Consider the following 23,347-nt stretch of genomic DNA (forward strand, 5'->3'; position numbering starts at 1 on the left):
ATAATAATGCACGGGTTTTAAGTCAAGGAGGTAAAGGAGCAAAGAAGCAGATTACCATTCTATTAATACCTGGCCGAGATTATCAAAATTATACTTGTGCCGGACCCATTTGTAGCTTGCTTCTGTGCAATCTGATTTATTGGTGATGTTTCTGGTGTCCTCTCCCTGGCAGACAAAAAACTTGCCTTTGAAAAGCTGCAAAACACGCAAATAAGAGAGGAAACGTAAGAGTTTGGTCTGCAGGATTTCTCTGCAGATGATGGGCATTTCTCCCGGGGCGTTCTGCACAGCCCACGCCAACCAGAGAAGCAAAGGCCTCATTCCTGCAGGTTATTAAGGGCGAGCAGCCTGTGTAATGTGCACCTAATGAGCAAATGCATGATTTCACATCATTTAGGACACCCACCTCATGCATTAGATTGTCTGGTTCAGCGGTCTGAGACTGGCCTAAAGGCCTTTGCTTCTGGGCCGCCAGCTCAAGCGTGGCCCCAGCTCACAGCCTGGACCAGCTAACGGCTTCTTACCACACGTGGAATGACTCTGGTAACTCTCAGCCCAGTTAACAATGTTGGTTTCGAGAGTCACGGACAAATTAGGTGTAACGGGGCCCCTCTGAAATGGTGGTCTCTGAAAATACTCCTTGTGCAGAGCTTAAGGAGCCAAGCCCAACTGGTGCTGGGTACCTGATCCTGCGTTTATTTCCTTTGGCATAAGCCAGGAGACACGCAGCTCCTGGGGAGCCAGCTCCTGATTTACACCCGCACGAGGCACGGGAGCCTCCGCATGCTTTATTCTAGACCTGGTGCTTTCCCGTGCACGAACAGAGACTGGCAGGGGATGATTACTGCTTCAGACAGGGTGATTGATGCTAGGCAGGATGGATGGTATCAAAACCTGGGAGACATCCAACAAATCTGGTTTTATTTGCTGACAGAAGCTATTGACATGACTGTTTTGGGGGGAAATGGCAACCTGCTCTCCAGGCTCCTTCAAACACCACCTGGGTATACAGAGAAAAGACGCTGACGGGTTTTGATCTGTTGTTCTAGACAAATAGCGGTAGAAATAACAGCGAACAAGATAAACCCACGCATTACTCCGTGGGTTTCCTTCAGAAATCAACAGCAGAAGGATGTTCTCTAGACATGCAAAATTAATCACCACTCAACGCAGTCATAAAACTTCTGGATGCAAGAGGAGAAGTATTCCCTGATCTTTCCACGGAGAAACACTATCTGTGGGTAAGGCAGACTGGGGAGATACAGCCTTCCCAGAGAAAAGTTTTAATTAAGCAGGAACGTAAACAACTGGTTTTAATATATTGTCTATAAACATAACTTCTCCAGGAGCTGGACCGTAATGCCACTCAGATGGGAGCCACAACACCGCTACTAACGGGGTCTGGAAATACAAAGTCCAATTTGCAAAAATGCTGATCCCTGACAGTGCTTCAGATTTTAGCCCTTCCAAAAGTGAAAGACCCAGTGTTTCTCACTGTACTTTATTTGAACAATCTATTTCTTGTGTCTTATAATGACTGTTCAGGCATGGACAAGCTCTACGAGAAAAACAGTCTCGCTAAGAGGAAACACTGTTAGAAACCTGGATATGTGGATTTTAATAGCATTAAAACCCTCTAGTTTGATCCCCAGTTTGTATTTACATGGGAAAGCCAACTGTAACTCTGAGAGATCGTCTTTTTATAGAAAATAGCTACGGCCCTCATCTTACACCTAATTAGACATAAATATTAACTCAGAATTTTGCATCCTGAATACAGGATCAGTCTTGCTTGTATCATCTACCGCTGAAGCACATCAATAGTAGTGACAATTTAATGCAAGACTGCAAGTCGCTGGGGAGAGCAATCACAATTAGCAGGGAGGAAATTCAAAGAGCATACTCTAAGTTTTGTTGTTTGGCATAAATTTTCCTGTGTCTGAGTTTTATATTGTTTTACAGGATGTGCTTAGTTTTATGAATCTGTTTAGTATAATGGATGGATGTTGTTGTGCTGTAACGCTAAGCCAATCTAGCTGTTGCGATGGTTATGGATGGGATGATTTTCCTCTCTGTTTATTTTCAATGCTGTATTTATTATTTAAACAGCATATTAGTATAAAATATTACATGAGACACCTTTCCAAAACAAAGCCAAACAGAGCTGCTTTCCAAAGCTGGCTGTGACAGATCAGATAAACTTCAGAAAGAAGTGTTATGTCAGAGTATTTATATGAAACAATCTCTTCTTCTCAGGTAATGAGAAGCCAATTGCATTGGAAACTCTGCCACTGTTCCCCCGGGTTCCTGCGCTCCTGGGAGTGAGGATATTGCCAGCAGAGCTAGCAGGAAGCAGACTCAGAAATTTCTATTTCTGCAAGCTTTCAAGTTATACCAACTGTCAGGCTCTGAATGAATCTCCAGGTCAAGGTCTCTCTGGAGTTTACAAACCAAGAATTTCAGCTTTGAGAGTTTCCATTTCCCCATTGATTTGTACCTAGAAGAAAAGTGGAGGGGAGATGTCCCCACTTTATCTCCCAAACGGAATGGGAATGAGATTTAACAGTTTCCCCGCACAGAGTTTTTCTGGTGGTACATGTATCGCTGCGTGCAACAGGGAACCTTCAAGAAAGTTCAACACGTCAAGCGACACATTGCCAGGACTTGGAAGTCAGGAATAAAGGAGAGCACTAGAAAGAGCCATGCTGTGCTGCTGGGGTGGGGACCGAGAGCCGCATAAGCCCTTGGGTCTGAGTCATTCCAGGCTGTTAACGATGGCAAAGTTATGGATTCAAAACCAAAACCAAAAATCTGTGCCTGTTGGTACAGATACCCAGATGCGGGGCCATTTGGGGCTCGTTTTGTTTTTGGGGCTAGGTGCTGAGGCTTACAGGGGACTCACCTGAACTCCCAAGATCCCAAAAATTATGAAAAAGGCACAGCAGATGACCACAATGTTCCCAATGGGCTTCAGGGATGACATGAGAGTCTCCACCACCAGCTTCAGTCCTTGGGCTCGACTAATAACTCTGTGGGGACATGTAAGCACAAAAGCTGTGTTAGTCCTGGTCTTGGCCAGTTCTGCCTCCTATTGACATAGAAGATATGGAGAAAACAGCATTAGAGGATTTTTTTAGAATGGCAAATAATTAAAAAATTGTGATAGAAGCAACAATTCTGGAAGACTGGCCTGTGAGATTATGGAGGTGTTTGAGGGAAAGGGGCCTTTGCCTACACTTGCAGCTTTGCATAAAAGAAGAGACAAGCTAGGAGGAGAGCCAGGCCAGAAAAGTCACTGGAGAAGGACCTAGGAAAGGAAGATATAAGGCTAGCCTCATATTTTTTGAACCTGGAATGATGGTTTTAATCTAACCCACTACCTATTCTTGATCCATTTGCTGATCAGCATCTTCTAGTTACCATTCACTATAAAATATTCAAGCCTCAGCATTTTCATTTTCCTGCCATTCCATCCAAAGAGCTCTCTAGGTTTCCAGCCTTGATCACACTTTCCCAGGGATCCAGCCTCTTGGTCTGGGCCATCCACAAACACACACCTTTACATCTGTAGCCTGTCCAGGACTGCAAAGAGAGGGTCCCCCAGTGTCCGTTCCTGCACTGATTTAGGCAAGGCTCTTGATTTCCCTGTCTCAGTCTGTGAAATGGAGAAGCCACTCTTACACAGCTGCCTGCAGATCTGGGGTGATTATAGACTCACAGAATGGTTCAGGTTGGAAGGGACCTTTAAAGCCCACCCAGTCCAACCCCCCTGCAAGGAGCAGGGACATCTCCAACCGGATTAGGTTGCTCAGAGCCCCATCCAACCTGGCTTTGAATGTTTCCAGGGATGGGGCACCTCTCTGGCCAACCTCTGCTAGTGCCTCACCACCTTCACCATAAAAAAAAAAAAAATCTGTACACGTCCCTTGTAGTGCTGCTGCGTACAGAGACCTGAGCTACTCCTCAGTACCACCACAGTCTCTGCTTTATACCCACTGTACAACCTCAGCTACTCAACCAGTGGTGTCATCCAGGTGAAACTTCACCAGCAGGACCACAGCCATCTAATCTTATTTCTGTAGCTCCTCTCTGTCTGGTACTGCACAGAATTTCATGACAGAAGATTAGATCATATGGGAAAGTTGGGGAAGAATAACGTGGACATCATGACTGAAGTAGATTAAAAAAAAAAAAGGGAGAAACTGTACTAGAAACGGTACTATACTCTCAAGGACAAGACTACAATGAAATCACAAGGCTTGGGTGATTTAGAGGAGCCATCTCACTGTGCTGGGCAAGATGAATGAGGTATTCAGGCTCACAGACTTGAAGGTGGAGAGCTGGGGGACCAAGAAAGGCATCTGAGGAGGCTGCATGCCTCCCTCCTCTTGATGCCAATGGGAATTAAGCATTTCACTAGCTCTGTAAATCAATTTGTACTGATGCCATAGAAACTGTGCTTTCCCAAGGCAGAAGTTAGCTGTTTGCTGTGTAAGTCGGAGGGAGTGAAGTACCTGTGTGCTTCTGGGTACCGGCTAGTGTCTCAAAGAGCACTTGGCACTCAAAAGTGCCACAAACTTCCCCACTTTCTTGCTTCTGCCTGGTTCTCTCTTTTGCCATGGGAGTCCTCTCACCACATCTCCCATTTCACCCCAAGTCTGGTGCACCACCTGAAGCACAGTTGGAGTTTTGTTGCCTGGAGAGGATGAAAGTTCTCCTCCTCTCTCCCCCTCCTGGGCTATGATGCTCAAGCAGAGGTCCCCATGGATGCATCCACGTGACCAACATGTGTGGCCTCAGCTGGGACCCCAGCCAAGCCTACATGAGCCCTCTCCTGCCTCAGAGCTGGCAGGTTTAGCAAACTTCAGTGCTGCGTGCACAGGCACCACCAGGTCTTTCAAAAACTGTTGGCTTTGAACAGTATCCTGAAAAGCTAAAAATTATTTCCCTTTTTTCTGATTAAATATTTACTTAAAATGTCAAAGGTAACTCATCAGTTACCGTTTTTAAAAAAGAAACAGATGGTGGTATTTTTATCCACTCCTTTACCAGTGAAACAAAAGGCAGATGCTGCTGTTCCTCACGTTGGGTGTCTCTTCCAGGTAGCTGGGGAGCAAGGTGGCTCAGGGAGCAGAAGGCTGCTCAAGGCTGAGATGCCCCAGGGGACAATGTGGACCCCATGCAGCCGGAGCAGCATGGAGATGGGTCGGTGTGAGCTGCCAGAACTGCCCATGTGAATTAGCCCAGGCTGAGGTCCTCGCTGGGACAGCTACGCTGCTGCTGTCGCACTGTACCTGCACCGATGCTGAGAGCTAAGCCAAGGCCAGCTTGCAGAGGAGGCTGGACGGCAGGCTAGTGTGCTCGACTCCCTGAGCCGGTCAATCCAGCCTAATGGGCAGTGTCTTCCCACTCCATCTGAGTGCACAAGGCAAGCATTGGGCTGGGCAGTCTGAGGCTGAAACCTCTTCTGAATCCTCAGATGGCCTAAAGACCTCACCATCCCTCACCTATTACCCTCACACAGTCCTGAGTGAAACACGACAAATGCCAAACTACAGCTGGGAAACCGAGGCACGGGTGGACTGCAAGCCATGTTCTAGAGGTACGCAGGCACCTAATTTCCAATGATTTTGATGGGAATTAGGTACTTTGGTGCCTTTAGGGATCTTGACTTACATATTTCTGCTCACTGTCACACAGGATGGAACCAAAGTCATGTCTTCTAAATCGTAGGTTTAAACTACTCGAGCATCCTTAAAATTTGGGGAACAAGGAAGAAATTTAGTCTCCAGAGTCTAAAGTTGATAATTTTCTCCAACACTTATTATGAAAGCCTATTCTAGAAATAATAAAGTGATTTCCCTTGTGAGATACTATTTGGTATCCAGCAGAGAGAGAAAATAGGAGGTTACTTGTCTGACTTCGCAAAGTCATGTGTGTTGAGAAAAAAAAGGGCTGAGAAACTGCAGCGTTTGGCTGCTCTCAGAGTTTTGATCAACCAGGGAATTCCTCAAATGAGAACGCATGAGGGTAAAAACTGCCACCAGTTTAGCTTCATGCCAGTGCTGCTTCCAGTCCTACAGGGAGAGAAGACTTTGAAAAGATTTTGAAAAATAATAGTTCTTACTAATGAAAACCTTCAGATCTTGAAGCTGCCTCAAACTAAGGGCCTGATCCAACGTCAAGGCAAGTCTGTGCAAAGCCTCCCACTGCTCTCCTGAGAGTCTGATATCTCCCTGAGAAATACCAATGAAATCCTCAGCATTTCCAGATTATTAGTGTCACCTCCAATATTTCAACATACAGCATCCTCACGCCTCATCAATATTGCCCAAGGTCCTGCTGATATCGGGCTTGTAAACTCATATTATCTGAGCCACCACTCCTCAATTTATCGCTGAAGAATCCAGCTGATTTGGAGCCCTCTGGCCGTACCAGAGCCGTAAACCCACCGAGGCTGCATTCAGGACAATTCCAGTCTGCATTAGGTATACGAGAAATGAGGAAATTGAAATAAGACCTTTTTTTTTTTTTATGTCAGTGTGAAGAAACATTAATCCCTCGAGTTCCTCCTGGTTCTGCTGGTCTCAGCATTCCCAGTGCTGTTAAACCCCTGGTGCGAGACCGTCCAAACCCACTGCCAGCCTCACCCCAGCTGGATCACATTTACTAACGTTAAGCCTGCTAGTCTGATCAGAGCTCTCAGAAGCAGCAGCAGCACTTAGATGAAGTAGCAGATCAATGTTAACGAGGACCTTCCTCCATAGATTATAAAAAAAAACTAGCAAAGGTGATAACATAATAAGTAGAAGAAAGTCTATGAAATTACTATTTCATACTGCAATGGTATGAAAAGTGAATAATTTATCCATCTGCTTTGGAAGTCAAAGCCCGGGCTCTGTAGAGAGTAAAACAGCACCAAAGTTCATCCACATTAATTCTGAATACATTTTCAATTTTGATTTCTCTTGTATCTCAAGCTACAACACTTGATCCCAACAACAGCAGGTTGAACGCATTAGGCAGGAATGTTATTGTATAAGCAATCCCTCTACTGGCTGAAACATCAGAGGGTCATGGAAACGTCTTTAAATGTCACTCCTTTGTGAATATATTTTTGGAATTCTGGTCATAAAGCTGGGCTCAAATCCTTATGGATTCAATTTGGAGGATGATAATCAATCATGTAATCAAAAGCCTGTGATTGGCAGACAGGCCAGGTTTTTTTTTTAGTGCCTGAGCAAAAGGCACAGGCATGTGTGGTTTTGTGTGCTGCATAAAGCCACGGGATTGTTTTCACAGGAGAAAATAAGAGACAGAATGGAGGAGGTCTTTTGCAAGAAGAATCCCTCCGGATCATCAACCAGGAAAGCCAATGCAAAGACAAGGGCTGTCCCTGCCCTCGAGTTGAGTGTGACACCCACAGTGTGGCTTGGCTTCTCACTGAGGGTCTCCTCTCTGCAGCCCTGTCCCCGAGTGCCCATGGAAAGGGAGGACAGAAGGGGCCAGGTTAGCTCCTCTGTGGTGGGGACAGAGCATTCGCTTTGGTCTGGAAAGGAAAAATATTGGCTTGGTCTCCACAGGGGACTTCGCCGGGACACAGGGACTGGAGCCACGGTGTGCAAAGACCTCAGGGTCACCTGTCCCAGCTGTCATCCCATGTTGATCCAGATGAACATCCCGGGCAGACCCCTGAGCCACGCAGCACAGCCCGCAGCAAAGGCAGAGCGGGCAGCTGCGGGCAGAGGCGTGCTGAGGGCAGCCCAGATGTGCATCACAGAGGCAGATGGGTTTCCACATGTGGAGATTTACGACTTACTGAAAAGCCCCCAGTTTGATGGCTGCTTTTTCATTTCCTACAAATCTAATTACAGGGGAATAGAACTGATTGTGAACATATTTAGGGAATGGGTTTGTTGCTGTCTTTTTACATTTCCTTTGTAGTAGAAAACAGTATGTTGGCTGAAAACATTCCCACACTCTCTTGAGAAAACATATCAAATGCCAACAGGAACGGAATAGCAATGGGAGAGCCTAATCCTGCACACGCTCCAGATGGCAGGACTTCCTCCAGCCTGCAGACACTCGGTGGATTGTTCCCCATAACTGCAGACTACCCATGTACATAGGTGACCGAGAGAAAGGTGCTAGTAAATGAAGACCCAGGTCCTGGCCAGGAGACCTATAGATCTACAAAGAAGCATTTAGTGCTTTTTCTGTCAGAGAGGTGACTCTAGCAGGGCTCAGCACAACCCAAGCCTCTTCCTCTAGATCCAATTTAACCACACCGCTTCAAAAAAGAAACTTGCATTCCACAGTTCAGAGATGGGAAATCAATACTTTTACCCAAAGCTATCCAAATTGTTTTGTAGATTTTCTTAATGTGAATCGAAAATCAGCCAACACAGAAGAACAGAGCAGATCTACCAAACCAGCGATCTGGCAGAGACTGCGCCCAGAAATTACAGTTGACGTGGAGATGCCAGGGGACACATGAAGAGAAAAAAGTCTGGAGTCACATAGAAAGACATCCTAGTCATATGGTCAAGGAGCTGAACCACACCAATGGCACTATCTGTCTAGATAAAAATTATTAAAGCAGCTCACGTCCTAGAACTCACCAGGCACAACATACACATAGCCCAGTTTAGCAGAATGTCTTTCATAGCTGTTGAGAATATTTGAACGATATAGGTATGGGCAGGGCCATTGTTATTTAGACTTATTATTCACACAGGGGTAGTAAAACAACATCTTCTGTCAGAAGCAGGGTCCTATTTTTCTGTCCTGAAAGAGAAAATCCTAACTCAAAGCGAACCTTTTATGAAGGAAGCAGCAGCAAGATACGACAGGCACACAAAGGCGCTTTGAGCAGGCAGGTTTATTAGCTGCTGCATAACAAGAGCAGCAACAATGGTATTAAAGAGGGACTGCATTTAGCACGGAGAGAAACCTCCATGCCTTGGGGTACAGGACAAAACAGAAGCCTGTTTGGAAAAGGCTGGTCCTTAGGCAGGTTCTTGTCAGAGGGGTTCCTGGAGCATGGGATACTCTCTGCTCTCGGAGATGGGGGACCAAGTTAGCAGGACAACGGCCTTCATCTTGTCAGGGTAATTTTCAAAACAAATGTCTCCATAAAATGAATGGGAAACTGAGGGGGAAAAAAAAGCTTCTTTGCATCCTAGGTTAAGCAACAGTTTAGTCTCTGCTTCCTTAAAAATGATCTGCCACCTGCGACTAATTTCCTTCTTTGTTACAAAAGCCATTGACTGCCTGAAGGAAAGGGGGAGAAGAAGCCGGTAAGCTGCACTTTATACAGAGCAAATGCAAACACAAATAGCAGGGGATGTGTGTTCTAATGAGGAAAAGAGGCATTGATCAGTTTACTACTGCACTCGGGCCCAGTCCCAAAACACAGCGAGCGCCCGGAGCTCCTTCGGGCTTCTGCAGGACCTGTGGATGCTCATTGTCTGTGGAGCAGCAGGAGGCTGGGCACAAGGCTGGCAATGGACGCCATGCCCTTGTCTCCCCTGCCCCTTCCCTTGCACGAATGCTGCTGCTCGCAGGAGAAGCTCAGCTCCCCCAATGCCACACACCCCCTACACTCATCCTCTTCCTCACCCTCTGCTTACCTTAAGGGCCGCAGCGTCCTCAGCAGTCTCAAAACCCGTAGCATCCCCAGGATTTTCGTGCCGCTGTCTGACACCATCGAGACCAGGATGTCGATGACAGAGATGAGAACCAGCACCCCATCCAGCACGTTCCAGCTGCTTTTCAAGTAGGCTTTCTCCCCAAAACACAAGCCTAGTGCCACCACCTGCCCGGACACCAAGTTACAACAAATTATGACTATCGCATCCAATATGTTCCTTCCAGTTCACAACCTGCTGAGAGTGCATTGTTTACAGATACAAGTCTGTGAGTCCATTTGCTTCCCAGTATAGAAACCTAATTAGACAAATCAGCAAAGTGTTATATTGCAAAGATTGTAAAAATACCTCTGCAGAAACATCCCAAGTTGTCCCTTACCGCTGATATTTTTCTAATGCAACTAAACCTAGCTGCACGAAACTGTTCCTAACATGTTTAGCTCTGGCATAAAAAGTTTGATCATATTTTATTCCTATCAGCTGCTGGACTAAAGGTTCAGAGCGGCTGACCCAAAGCAATCATTCACAAGCTTTGCAAATAAAGAAACTAGAGAAACTTTCCAAAGAAAGAGCAATTGTTCTGCGAGATGATTATGAATTACACAAGAGAGATTTACAGCAATGAGTTTCTGAGCCTCCTGCCTTAAACCCAGCAAAGTGTTTCAGCGTGCTTAAGTCTCTCCCTCCTCAGGAAAGCACATAGCTGCGTAGGTTGTTGAGGACAATTGGTTGTTGAAGACAATGGGACTTACATGCATGGCTGAAGTTAAGCATGTGCTCAAGAGCTTTGCTGAATAGGGAAGGATTGCCGAATTGAAGCAGCCCATTGCTCATATAATGGTGTAAATCAAGAGCAACTTCAGTTAAATTGTTATGATGTAAAACGTGCTCAGAATAAGGCATGTGGTGGGTATTTTTACATGACTCAGAAAAGGAAAATATACACCTCACTCATAGCTTGTAGACCTAGGGGGTTTGTGAGTCCACTGTAATAAAATATCACAAATATAATGCAGGCACACTTATCCTCCAGCTTAATTTACCTTCACTGTCATCTCAGTCAGGAAGATAACTGTAAAGATGTAGTTGGAGAGCGTTAGGAAAATCCGTTCCTATAGAAAAAAAAAAAAGAGAGACAAAGTTTTAGAGCCTGCTCTCCACAGCTGTACATCTCCTTGTGCATATTTGGATGGTTGCTAACTGTTCTCCAGCTTCTGTGCTGAAACAAGTCTCGGACTGTTTGCTCGCAAAGAGGGGAAAATCCAAATATTTAGACAATAACGCTCTGCAGGCTTCAGCACCGCCAGTGCCCGGGTCTGAGTCAGCACCATGGACAGGGGCCGCCGCCAGCACCTGCCCCCAAATCCGCCCCGTTTGCCCCCAAAAATCCCCCAGCGGAAACAGGGAGACCTCCCCCGCTTGGGGCATGCTTGACAAATCTCTGCCCGCCCCTCGCCTGTGGACATCACCACACAGTGCAAATATCACCGAGCTCACACTTCTCCTAGAAATTAAGTCAATATTAGCGTGGCTCTGCTGCAAGGCAAGCAGGACCCGTGGGACACCGAAGCGCAGCTGGCACGAGTTGTCACAGCTCCACCGAAGCCAGCAAAGCTCTGGGGGTTTACACCAGCTGAGACCTGCCCCCAAAAGGTTGAGTCACTTGCCCAAAGCCACAGGCCAGACCTGGGCGTGAAGCCCAAACACTCTCATCTCCCAGTCCCCTGCGCTATCCACCAGACCATGCAGTCCTCGCTGCCACTCTTCTGCAATAGCAGCTACTGATTACAGATGAGACCATGGACTGGTTCCCTTTCTGTAGTTAGCAGAAACCTTTCTTTTTAATGATGATCATTAAATAAATTACACTTCTCCCTAATCCCCAAACAATCTCTGATTGCCTGTACTGAGAAATGGACAGCAGAAGGCGGAGGCTGGGGGGAAGATGATGCGTGTGCATGTATGCATGTGCGCGTACAGTTGAACCAGCCCCAGTTCTGCTAATAACAATTTGGGATTTATTTCTGCTGCTCCCTACAGAGCGGTCCTGTAAGAGATGCAGATCTCTCGCTCAAAATGAGATGCAATTTAAACAAGACAAAACACCTTGGCAACTCTCTCGCTTGCCAGATCATGATTTACTGAAAGTGACTCAGGAACCACAGAGTAGCTTGTTTCCATACTGGGTCCATAATTAATTAGGTCCTAGACCTGCACTGTGATTGCCTGAGCTGTGATAGGAAACATCTCTGGCCGTTAGCTGACTGCCACACAAAAGACTGCTGTGGAGGGGCAGGCAGTGTGCAGGGGAAGGAGAGTGGGGACCTGCTTGTGGAGCTGGAGATAAAACAGCAATTGCATGGAGGAGAGACTGGGGATATTACATTCCTCTCTGGCAAGCATGTGGCTATTTTGAAGGATAATCTCACCAGCCCATGTCGTGCACTCTGCAATGGGAAGTGTATGTTGGCTAGCAACAGCATCCCCTGCTCTGATAAGCCAGCTGAAACTGGGACAGGGAAAGAGAACTCGCTTGAAGCAGCTAGAAAATCCACAGCTCAGGGAAGCAAAGTACAATTATTTTAAACAACTCAAGCTAAACTAACTCTCTCGGTTTCCAGATGAGAGCTCCATCAGCGCAGGCAGAGCCCACGCTCTCCTCCTGGCTCCCCTGCTCCCTGCCCCAGCGCTCAGCGTCCCCCTTCTCTCTGCAGCAGCCAGACCATGGTCCAGCTCAGCTCCAGCCCTGGATGACCCATTTTGGTTCCCTTGGTCATAATCTGATGCTGATGAACCTCACACTGGTCCCTGCCTCCTTTCCTCTCCACACTTTTCCGATGCCAGGAGACACCACAGTTCATCCTCCTTCTCTCATATATGAAGCACTGTTTTTTGTGCTACAGCTCTTTGCTGTGGGCTCCTCTGGCTCCTGCGTGTCACACCATTCCCTTCATCTCTGAGTAACTACAGCTACTTTTGGACCCAGCCTTGGTGAATAGGTTCCAAAGAAGCATTTGGGGACATTCTCAGGGTTCCCTATTTGGGGAAGAGCAGGGTGATTCCTCCTGCTAGATCAGCTGGCAGGGAGTCCTGCTCCCTTCTAGCAGCTGCAACTTGGTGCACCACAACTGCACAGTAACCAAAAGAAGAAAAATGGATTTAGCAGAAGGACCGCTGGGCAAAATATTACAGTAAGGAGTACTACTAGGGAAAGCTTAAAATTGACACAGAGCAGCCAAGACTCCAGTTTTAAGGTCTTACATTGAAGATCCACAAAAATGAACAGCCTGACACGCCTACATCAACAAACCAGGATTCTATACCATTGCCATCTGAGCAGTCTTTTCCAATACATCAGCAAGAGCCCAGGGTATCTCTCAGCCACAATCTATGATAAAATAAAAGAGTAATAGGATGATTCTGCCCCTCTGATTGATGGACGTTGGTCCTGGAGGGCCTGGTTTGAGAAATCCTTACGTAGTCTATTAAAGCAAACCAGTTTGGGGAAATGTCCTTACTGTGCCTGTATCAATTCAGTTTTTCTTGTGTCACAACAAAGCTGATACACAAAGGGAAGAGAAGAGTAAGAAATGAACAGTTTTCCCCATTCCCTTCACACCACACGTATGTGCCCGTGGAGAACAGATGGAAGAAACGAACATTGTACTGAGAGAGGAAAAGTGTTTGGAGGTTTATCAGGGAAGGAAACAGAGACAGATGTCATGCTCATGTCATGTGTTAAAACCTTGATCAGACTTGCAGAAATAGGATATATGATATATTGCAGGCTATGAGCTCCTCTCTTGTACGTTGAAAGGATGCTGGGTAGGGACCAGGAGAGTTGCTGTACCTAATTCAAAGGATACGCAGAGGGGGTGTTGGCAGCTTCCCATTTAAAAAAAAGAAAAAGTGAGACCGAGTGCAGAGCAGTGGGGTCCAAGCCACAGGTGTTAGCTCCATGAGGAGCACAGGAAAATGTTAAATTCAGAAACTCACAGCACTATGAGGCTCGATTTTGGGTCGTTCCATGGCAATGGTAATGCAGTTCAGGAAAATGATCACCAAGACGATATGATCAAACATCTTGTGTGTGATTATTTTATTGCACATCAGACGGAATCTGTCATGAAAGAAAAAAAAAAAAAAGAGTGCGCACAGACTAGTTATTAATGCTCAACTGCCTGGGGAGAAACACAGCAGCTCGACGCACGGCAGAGGAATCAAGCACGGTTTGCAAAGCAGATGAGCTACGATCTCCCAATACCCTCCCTGGCAGAGCCGCACGCTGCAGGCAGACTGGGGTATGAATAGAAAAGGATCTGAACTACAGAATCGGGCCACAAATTTCAAGCCCTCGTAACGTTCACAGGGGGCTTTGGGTCACTTGAAATGGAGCAGATGCTTCCACAACTTGGACGTGCGGCCAGGTTTGGATCTGACCCCCTACCTGGTCCGTAGCGCTCACATTTAGCTTAAATAAAGGAAGAAATACTCCCAGCAAGCCCGTGGTTGAGTGCACATGGAACAAAGGGACAGAAGCTATTTATTGTGACAGATGGCTGTACACTGACCCAGGATTTATAATACCGTATTACATTTCCCAAAGTCTGTTTCTGAAAATCTCTCTAATCTTTGTATGAATGAACTCCAATGCTGCCCAGGGCCCACCAGCTCAAACACGGGAAGCCCTCGTTGAGCGTGGTGCGTGTCCAGAGGAAGGCGTAGGAGAGCACGGAGCCCAGATGGCCCCAGCGCGGCTGGGCTTTGGGCAGGGCAGAGCTGGGGGCATGCAGGCGAGGAGAGGGTGTTTTCTGGGGGTTGTTGGAAGAAGGAGAAAGGGAAAGGGAAGGACAGAGGAGCCCAGGCAGGTTTAGGAGGTCAAGGAGTGTCCTTTTCTGTGTTGTAAGCGTGCACTGGGGGCAATTCAGATTTACGTGCTTAATGCAGCACCCTTCCCCTTATTTCAAACTCCCCACGCTCCATCAAGTGAAAAACTTGCAGAGCACTGACATCACTGACGAAGCAAACTATGAACTTGATAAAGCTGCAGCCATGCCCCAGACTGTGGGGCTCCACTGGACACTCCTATGCCAGCGCCATGCCTGTCCCAGAGCGGGTCTCTGCAGCCGGTGGCTGTTTGCTGGGTGACCCTGATGTAGGGCCGGAGCAGGGGAAGTTTCATAGATTGGAGTATGGAGTCCCGTCTGGGATAGAGGGGAGAGCGAGCCATTGTAACGAGGGCACCCGTGCCTGGCGTGCCACCACTGCTGGAGCACAGCTGCCTTACCGTGAGTGAGGGGCGAAGACGTAGATGGACCAGGAGTCTCTCTCTTTGCAGCAGGTGGGGAGACGTGCCCGTACCCACGCCTTCATGCGGTCCCTTTTGCTCTAGGAGGAAAATGTACAGCAGAAACGTACCGGGAGGAAAACACAGACAGAACTGTTAAAAAAATAAACCCCCAAAACTTCCAAGAGAAGGACTCAGAGCAATTTTTCACTGAACACATATCTCCAAGTGCTCAGTAAAGCTGAAATAAAATGATCTCCCCCCCAAAAAAGATCCCATTGTGCAGGGGAAGGGGCTCTGGCAGCTGAGCGAGGGCTGTGCTGGTCCTGAGAGCTCTCAGGATTTGGGTCTTGCTTCTTCCTCCACACAATAACTGCATCTGGCACACAGTCAGCCAAGAGGGCAAACATGGAAAAGAAAACCCTTGCCCAGAGGAATCATAACCCACTCTGATCAGCCTCAGTTCCTCCAGATACTCATCGGATGCTTGCTGGAATCTCCTAAGGTTGTTTGGGTATTGTGGGGGGGTTTTGTTGTCTGGAGTTTTTTAAAGAAAATATAATGTTTATGACAGAGGGTATAAAGGGAGCAAAGAGAGAGGAACTGCTGCTGCTCGCTGGGCCAAGCCCTATGTCTGTGCACCACTGGAAAGCTGAAGAAATCATTTGGGACTTGAGTTTTGGTCCAGGAATGCAGTGGCAAGCATCTGCCTCTCATTCAGCATGAAGAGATTAGACAAGAGATTACCAAGCCAGAAGGGAACACTGTGGCCAGCCTGACCTTCGGCACGAACACGGGCCATTCGACTCCTGCAAATTAATTCCCACTTGAAACCACAGCACATCCTCAGCCATGCAGACTTAATGTTTTAGACTGTCTGCAAGGTCAGTTAAGGCCAGGAGGGCAGATTGTAAAAGCCTTGGCCAACAGGTCAACTGAAGACATGAAAAACTGGATGCCGAGGGGGAAGCCTCGTCCCAGCTGCAGCCACCTCTGGATTAGGTTTGTCGCCTTCTCATCCATAGGTCTCCGAGGGGAAGTCAGGATCTTTAATCCAATTGACATTGCAGTGCTAGCACCTTGCCCGCAGACAAGAGCAGAAGCCAGGCAAACATCTCTCCAACTGTGCCTAGGCTTTCCCAGCCCTTCTAAAACAGAAGCACCAGGAGATAAATCCACAGACCGGTGTGTGCAATGTCACCGCAGTGCTTTGCATTTACAGATAAATAGAAATGAATCCTTGCTTGTTCATTACTCTTATTTCCCTGCTACCACCTGGGCTCGGATGGGCTCACGCGTGGGAACGCGGCCGCACGAGCTCTTTGAAGCTTCCTTCTGCAGATGTTCAGAGCCGCGAGCACGCAGAGGGGTGCGAAGCACAGCGCAGGAATCGCTGCTTGCACCCCAGGAGCACCCAGACCCTGGGGCCGAGGCACTTTTATTTACTTCACCCTAAAAACAGGGAGGGGGGATTCATTCGGAGCCAAACTGTTAGCAATTGGGTGAACTCCAGACTGTAAAAATGGGATTTGTTAGGGTAATTGAGCGGAAGGGAAGAAGTGCTTTCTGTTCCTGTACGCGCTCAGCCGGGAGTCTCATTAGCGATGGGTAATGGCCAGTGTAGTGACCGATTTAATGAAAGCTTTTGGTGACAACCTGAACCCTTCAGAAAACGAAAACCACCTTGTAAAAGTAACAAAAGTTTGAATAACAACAACAACAACAAAAAAGAAGTTAGATCTTTCTACTCCTCTCCTTCAGCCGTCTGTCCTTCCCTCCCCTTCTACACAAACCCAGACCGCACCACACCACACCAGTAAGTTTTGGCCACGTCTTGGCTGTTTTCACATCCCTTTTCCAACTCCAGGCAAGGAGACAGAGCTGCTCCCTTCTCTCTAAACTGTATTTAATAGAGCATGCATCCTTAGGGTTGTGTTATCCCTCCGAGCAGCCTAGTTAGGTTAATTATCCATAGATCTAACAACAGTAAATAAATGGATAAAAATCAGGTGCCTGCTCAAAGTTGCGTTGAGAACAGCCATTGCCACTCCAGCCTCCGGACACGGAGTAATAGCTGCGACTCGGTCCAGTTCATTCCGCGAGCTGGAAGGGTTCCAGAAGTATCTATTATTCAAAGCAGTTCTGGTATTTATCATGGGGATTTGCAGTGAATGGTAATGCGTCAGCAGCACAGAATGCCTCTTTATATTCCTTTTGTCCCATTTTAATGCCAAAGATATTTTGGGGTTTGGCTAATTGTTGCAGCTTGCGGTTCATGGGCTAAATCAGATAATAAAGGCAAAAAGTGATCTTCCACCATGTCTCTCTGCTCAGCGCGTCAGAGGAACGGCGAGCACCAGCGCTCGGCCGGGGCCGCAGCCCGCCTGCACCGTGCAGGGTTGAGCACATCCACAGAAATCTGAAATCAAAGGAATTACTCCAGATTTCCACCAGTGGAACTGCACAGTTCAGTTAATTTGAGCCAAATGTAAGATATTTGCAAAAGAAAACCCGAGTCTTTCCAGCCTCGGCCCCATCAAACGCTTCCTCCGCGAGGTCCAGACACGCACCGACTGCTCACAATCAGGCTGATTGCTGCTTAAGCTTGCATTATGTTCTAAGCGATATATCAATTATGTGGTTTAAATCATAACTATTTGTTCATAAAACACACCTGGTCAGGATGAATAAAGACGGGAGGGGGAAGAAGAAAACTACTCTTTAATTCAGCTGCCAGTGCCTTCGACAAAAATCTCCCTGGCTCAAACCACCCAAACGCCCGTTGCCGGAATGCAGGCAGGGGTCAGGACGTGGTCCGATCACATCGCTGCTGATAAATAGCTGTGGTTTGTTTTTGTTGTATTTTTCTTTTAAGAATTTTCACATATTAATGTACTTCTGAGGGCAGGATGAAAGGCAGTTGGCTTTAAAAGATGACTGATGCACTCCTCAGAGTCAGGGAGAGGCTGAGATTTATAAAAGATTTATTACAAGGATGGAGGGGGAACTGCTGAAAAACGCTCTGTGAGCGGCAGCGGACCTCCAGGCAAGCTGGGAGCTGCACAGAGGTGCTCGAGACCCGAGGATTTAATTATAAATATGCAGCAGGGGCAGGCTGAGGAGGTCTGGGAGCGCCTGGACTGCTTGTCACAGAAATCAAGCGTAATAGGCAACGAGGATTTTGTCCCCTGGGAGGAGGGGACACATCAGGTTGCAGATTCAATGTTTCCCTCACTTTCTGCTCTGAGCACTCAGCAATTTGGGTAGGAAAGCCCAAAAGCATCAATAATCCAGCAGATGTGAACCACAAAGACCTCGCAGCAGACCCCTGACCTGGGTTGCAGCCACGTGAACCCAACCAGGCAGCAGATCGCCCTCTCCGCAAAGTTTCTGCTTGTCTGCGTTCATGCAATGAAGAACGGATTTCCCTCCCCTGGTTTTACACTTCTGGGGAGAAGAGCTACCAGGGGCCTGATTCAGGCCCCTTGGAGGGAAGTAAATTCAGAATAAACTCGTGGAAGGCAGTGGAGTGGCACTGATATAATGGGAGCCTGGGAGATTCAAGTGAAGCCTTTGCACTTCCTTTTATTTCTGCGCAGAGGCAATCAAAACCAGCCAGCGAGGAGAGATGTGAAGCTGTGTTGCAGAAGGGCATATTTAGGATTACTTTGATCTGAATAACAGTTGAGTTCTTTTCTTCTTTTGTTGGCGGGGGAGTTTTGAATTTTATTTTTTCCATTTAAAAAATAACGACCATTTTTTTTTTCCCTCCTGACTTTGTCAAGGCAACTTAGGGGCAAAGCATCCCCCCAAACGTCAGCAGGGAATCACAAAGGGAAACTCCGCAACCTGGGTACTCATTTCACTAATCTAAGTAATATTTTCTGATCCATCTGGTTTAGTGATTTGCAGAGAAGACTTATTTCGAAGCACGGGGAAAGACACCCGCCAGCTGCGGATGTCCCAGCTGCCAAGCGGGGCACGATTTATTTACCCTGTTTTGCCTGTTCTTTCCCTAGGTATTTGCTTCTGACTGCTCCATGGAAGAGGAGTGAGGGATCTTTGGTCTAACCCTATGTGGCCAGACCTCAGCACACAGAGGATGATGTTTGGTTTACGCTAAAAGCAGCTGCTGTAATAAAGATTTAAAATATGCATCTTATTCAACAGCCCGTTGTCAGTGCTGGCTGGAGCTGAGGGGCTGGGTGGGACAGGAGAGGAGGGACACGTCCCATCACACCATGTCCAGCACAAGGGGGGCTGCTGGCTTCTCATCTGGCTGGGGGAAAGGAAGGGACCTGTGGGATGTTTGGACCAGGTGAGCTGGAAAAAGCAGCAAATGTTGGAGCATGAGAACAAAAAACAAAAAACAAACAAACAAAAAAAACAACCACCAAATCCTAGCTAGCAATAAAGAGCATCATCTCTTGATTGCTTTTGATAGTGCTTTTCCCCAAAATAATTACTGCTCCTTTTCTTAAAAATTCAATTTATTTTATGGAGGTTAAAAACCAGGTTAAGACAATCAGCAAAAATCCCAGGCTGAGGATCCATGCTGGAGATGTAATGGGATAATGGCTTTTTTTAAAGGCAATTCATGGCTGAGTGACTCCATTCTGCCAGCACTAACTCTCTGTCTCCTCCTGTTCCTTCTCTGGAGTCACCGCTGCCTTTCACGTCCCTTCACATGCTCCGAATTCCATTTTCCTTCAACAAACTGAGTGAAATACAGTAAAAACGTGTCCACAAGCCACAGCTTCCACGTACCGGCCCGGTTACCATCTTGTGGCTCCACCCAAAACCCATCTGCTTCACTAACAGAAACCAAGCTACCCCCTGGGGATGACACAACAGATCAGCACATTTTTAAGCCGGAGAACAAGGTAAAGCAAAACAAAGAGATAACCTGGGAAGAGCAGAAAACACCCCAAAACTCCCCAAAATCATCCTGGGAACATCTTGACAGGATAACCCCCGCAGATGTCCTGTCACCAGGTCAAACACCTCTCTGCCAGCCATGCAAAACCCGTGGAAAAGCAAACAAATTCCTAATATTTCCTAAATGGCACTTTTCAGCCCAGTGAAAGAGACACACTTACTGACGTCTTCTATGAAGACCTGAAAAATGTATTTCCAAGAGACAGCCCTTGCTCTGCACCTTTTAGTGGAACCTGGGGAGTTGTGCCCTCTTCTCTCCATCATGAACCATCTGATACTGCACTGAAATACTTGATATGATGCCAACCCCATTTCTGATCGCATCCACAGCCCAGAGACCTTCTGGTGAGACCCAGCCTCCGCAGTGGGCCATTGCTTCGCACCCATCCATGTGCCCCTGAGAGAGGTACACGCATCACTGTGACAAGGAAAAGTCACAAAATGAGCACTTGGCGTTTCCTTACCATGTTGCCTTCATCATCACAGTCATCGCAGTCCTGTCGGGGGTCATCCAGGTGGAGCTGGTGCAGCAGCAGACCCGGAGAGGTCTTCCCATTGCAGTCCTGGTGCTCGGAGGCAGAGGTCCGGCTGCTGTGCATGCTGCTGGTCCGGTACAGGGAAGGCACCTGCAGAGTATCCTGAAGGTCGAAGGAGCCTTTTGTTTCCAGCGACTCCATGCGATGAGGCAAAGAGCCATTGAAGCTACCAGCCCGGCTGGAGTGCTCCTCATCCGAGCTCTCCCCTTCCTCCGAGCTCTCCTTCCCCTCTCCGGAGAGGAGGGATCTGCGCTCGCCGCTCTGACCCCGACGCTTGAGGCTGGGGGCCCGGCCGATGCTGTTCCAGCTGGAGCGGCGACTGTTCCAGCTGCTGCTGGCACTCCAGGGGCTGTGCGGGGAACTGCGGGCGCTGGGCTGCGGGAAGGACAAGGAGAGCATCAGCCCCGTGCCACCCGCCCCGCGTCGGGCTGCTGCTGCGCCAGCCGGGGCAGATGGGATGGATGGACAGCCCTGCGAGCCCAACAGACACGTGCTGAGCATCCGCAGGAGGAGGTGACGTGAGTACCGGGGACTTGAGCTCGTAGGCAGCGGGGTCCATGGAGACGCCGCTGGCCCGGCGGGACTCGTAGCCCTGCGCTGCGTCTCCGAACATGGCACTCTTGGGCATGGGCATTGGCGTGGCAGCGGTGTGTATGATGAGCGGCGGGGTCAGGCTCTTCTTCAGCTCCGGGTGGTCACTCAGGGCCATCACTAGAAGACACAAGTGGGTTTGAGGTGTCACAGCTCGAAGGGCGCATCCACAACCTGCTCTTGGGCAGGCAAAGCAGCCACGTGGGGACGGCTCCCCTCCACACATCAGGAGGACGGGGGCCAAAAAGCTCTTCCAGAGAGCTGAGAGCCTGTCCTTCAGCCTGCAGGGAGCAGGGGGATGTAAATCAGGAATGGGAAAGGAGAGCAAACGCAGACTGTCATCTGCTGCCCCTCAACCCTCCAACCAACACCCATCCTCCTTCCCCGCGGCTCCTCCGCTTGTGCCCTTGCAGAGACACCCTGAAAGCCCAGATGTTGGGTTCAGTGGGGAATTTACAGCCCAAATGCCATCATGTCTCTTTCTGGCTCCATCCCACGATCCCATCCCACGCCACAAGCCTGCTGCAACATCAAACGTGCCACAGCTTGGACTACACTACTCTCTCTAAGAGCACTTTTCCTTCGGGACACGTTTTCACAGCAAAATGAAATTTCTGCAGAAGGGCCCGTCCTCCCAGGGTTGTTACTCACAGGCTGGATTCGACAAGTTTTTCTTAAGTTCTGCCTCCTCTTCCAGGCTGCGAGGGAAGAGATCCCCCTCGGAATCAGACTTGGAAGCATCACCCTGGAGCAAAACAGAGGGCTTCAGCAAGGAGGGAGACGGGCCACAGTGCACGGACACCCCTCTGAAAAAACGGATTCCCGTCTCCAACACCACACCCATGGATCCACTGAATTTCGTACCACGATGCAACATCACCTTTCACAAAATGACGCATGCACATATTTATACCACAGACTAATTAACCTCCTACCAGGAAGACAGACTGCCCCTGGCTCCAAACACGGTCCCAGAAAGGGATCAGAGAAAACAAATCCCTGGGGTTTTTTTTGCTGCTGGAATTGCATACTGGGCAGATACTAGGGAAGGAGATATTTTATGAGCAATTTTGGGACAAAAATTGACCCTACTCATCTCTCTTAATTGTTAAATAAATCGTGGCTTAAATCTCCCTGTGTGTGGCTCTTTCTAGCGATGCTTTGATGAAGCCATCCAGGTTCAGAAGGGACACAAAGGACCCCAAATTTCCAATGCAGCCAACGGGCACATGTGGCTGGACACCCCACCAGCGCAGAGAGGATCCAGGTGGCAGAACCTGATAAAATGAGCTCCCTGGGTGGCCGCTCCCCTCCCAGCTGTGACGCACAACAGAAGCGGAAGTTTTGGGGATTTACGCCGTATCATTTCGGGGATTGAAATTCCTCTGTATCATTTCAAATGCCAAGGGTTGAGCAAGAGCTGCCTGCTTTGACGTGGGCCCGTCCTCAGGAGGAGAGAGAAGAGGTTTAACACGGCTCGTGGCATTGGCGCTTGGGCTCTCGGCTCGGTCTTGTGGCACGGCCCCGATTGGGGACGTCCCTGCGCACCCCCCGGTTCTGTCCATTGGCACTGCAGAAAGGAGCTTAGGGTGTGGTATAGTCAGGGTACACCCGACGGGCAATGGTGCTCGCCAGAACGCTGCCCATCCAAAAAGAGGAGGATTCACAGCTGAAACCACGGCTCTGGCAAAGGGCACCAAGCCCCGTGGCGATGTACGTCAGGAGGGAGGGGGGGTGGGGAGGGAGGGAGGATGCTGGGATGGAAGAAGCCAAGCAGACCCTCACTTCAGCTGGGAGAGACCAGGAGCCCCAGAAAACCCCACCAAGGCTGAGCTGCGGCCCCAGCAGCCCTGGCCAGCGCTGCGAAGGTTTGGTGCTCGGGTACCTGTTGGTTGTAAAAACCCAGAGGGGCCCCAGCGTGGGGCGGGAGGAGGGGATGGCACTTGACACAAGGTCCAGTGCTTCTTTGTTCAGCAAAACCCCAGAGGGGTGAGCCCTAATCCTCCCCCGTGGGGTCACTGAACAGTTAAGGGTTTTTTTCCAGGCAGGCTGGACACTCTCAAACATGTTTTTACAGCAAAAGAGAGTGTGATGTGAAGCGTTGGCTCAAAACCTCCCCTCCTGTGGATCCAGGACTTCTGTGCTATGCAGGGAAGCTCGTCCTGCAGGACGCAGACCGGGAAGGTCAGGAATGCACCTTGCGAGGGGGAGCAGTAAAGTCAGGCTGGCCTGAACTGCGGCGGAGTCAAAACCGCGTCTCCGTACGAACAGGGGCTCCAGCTGGCTCCAGGTACGCTCCCCGCGGAGACTCCCGGCTCAGCCCGTCAGCGCGCCTGCCAGGAATT

General features: G+C 48.5%; 1 protein-coding gene across 1 annotated transcript in view; it reads right to left on the reverse strand.

Moving 5' to 3' along the window:
- The window catches only part of CACNA1G (calcium voltage-gated channel subunit alpha1 G), a 143,255-nt gene that overhangs the window by 33,978 nt on the left and 85,930 nt on the right, over positions 1-23,347 (reverse strand). The window contains exons 14-22 of the mRNA XM_086762607.1: positions 21,654-21,747; positions 20,938-21,122; positions 20,340-20,786; positions 14,938-15,038; positions 13,647-13,770; positions 10,694-10,762; positions 9,633-9,817; positions 2,903-3,029; positions 70-195 (exon numbers count right to left, since the gene is read on the reverse strand). Coding sequence (XP_086618733.1) covers positions 70-195; positions 2,903-3,029; positions 9,633-9,817; positions 10,694-10,762; positions 13,647-13,770; positions 14,938-15,038; positions 20,340-20,786; positions 20,938-21,122; positions 21,654-21,747 — 1,458 coding nt within the window. The remainder of the gene's footprint in view (positions 1-69; positions 196-2,902; positions 3,030-9,632; positions 9,818-10,693; positions 10,763-13,646; positions 13,771-14,937; positions 15,039-20,339; positions 20,787-20,937; positions 21,123-21,653; positions 21,748-23,347) is intronic.

This window comes from Chlamydotis macqueenii, chromosome 18 (genome assembly GCF_036417535.1).
Source record: "Chlamydotis macqueenii isolate bChlMac1 chromosome 18, bChlMac1.mat, whole genome shotgun sequence".
Taxonomy (NCBI): domain Eukaryota; kingdom Metazoa; phylum Chordata; class Aves; order Otidiformes; family Otididae; genus Chlamydotis; species Chlamydotis macqueenii.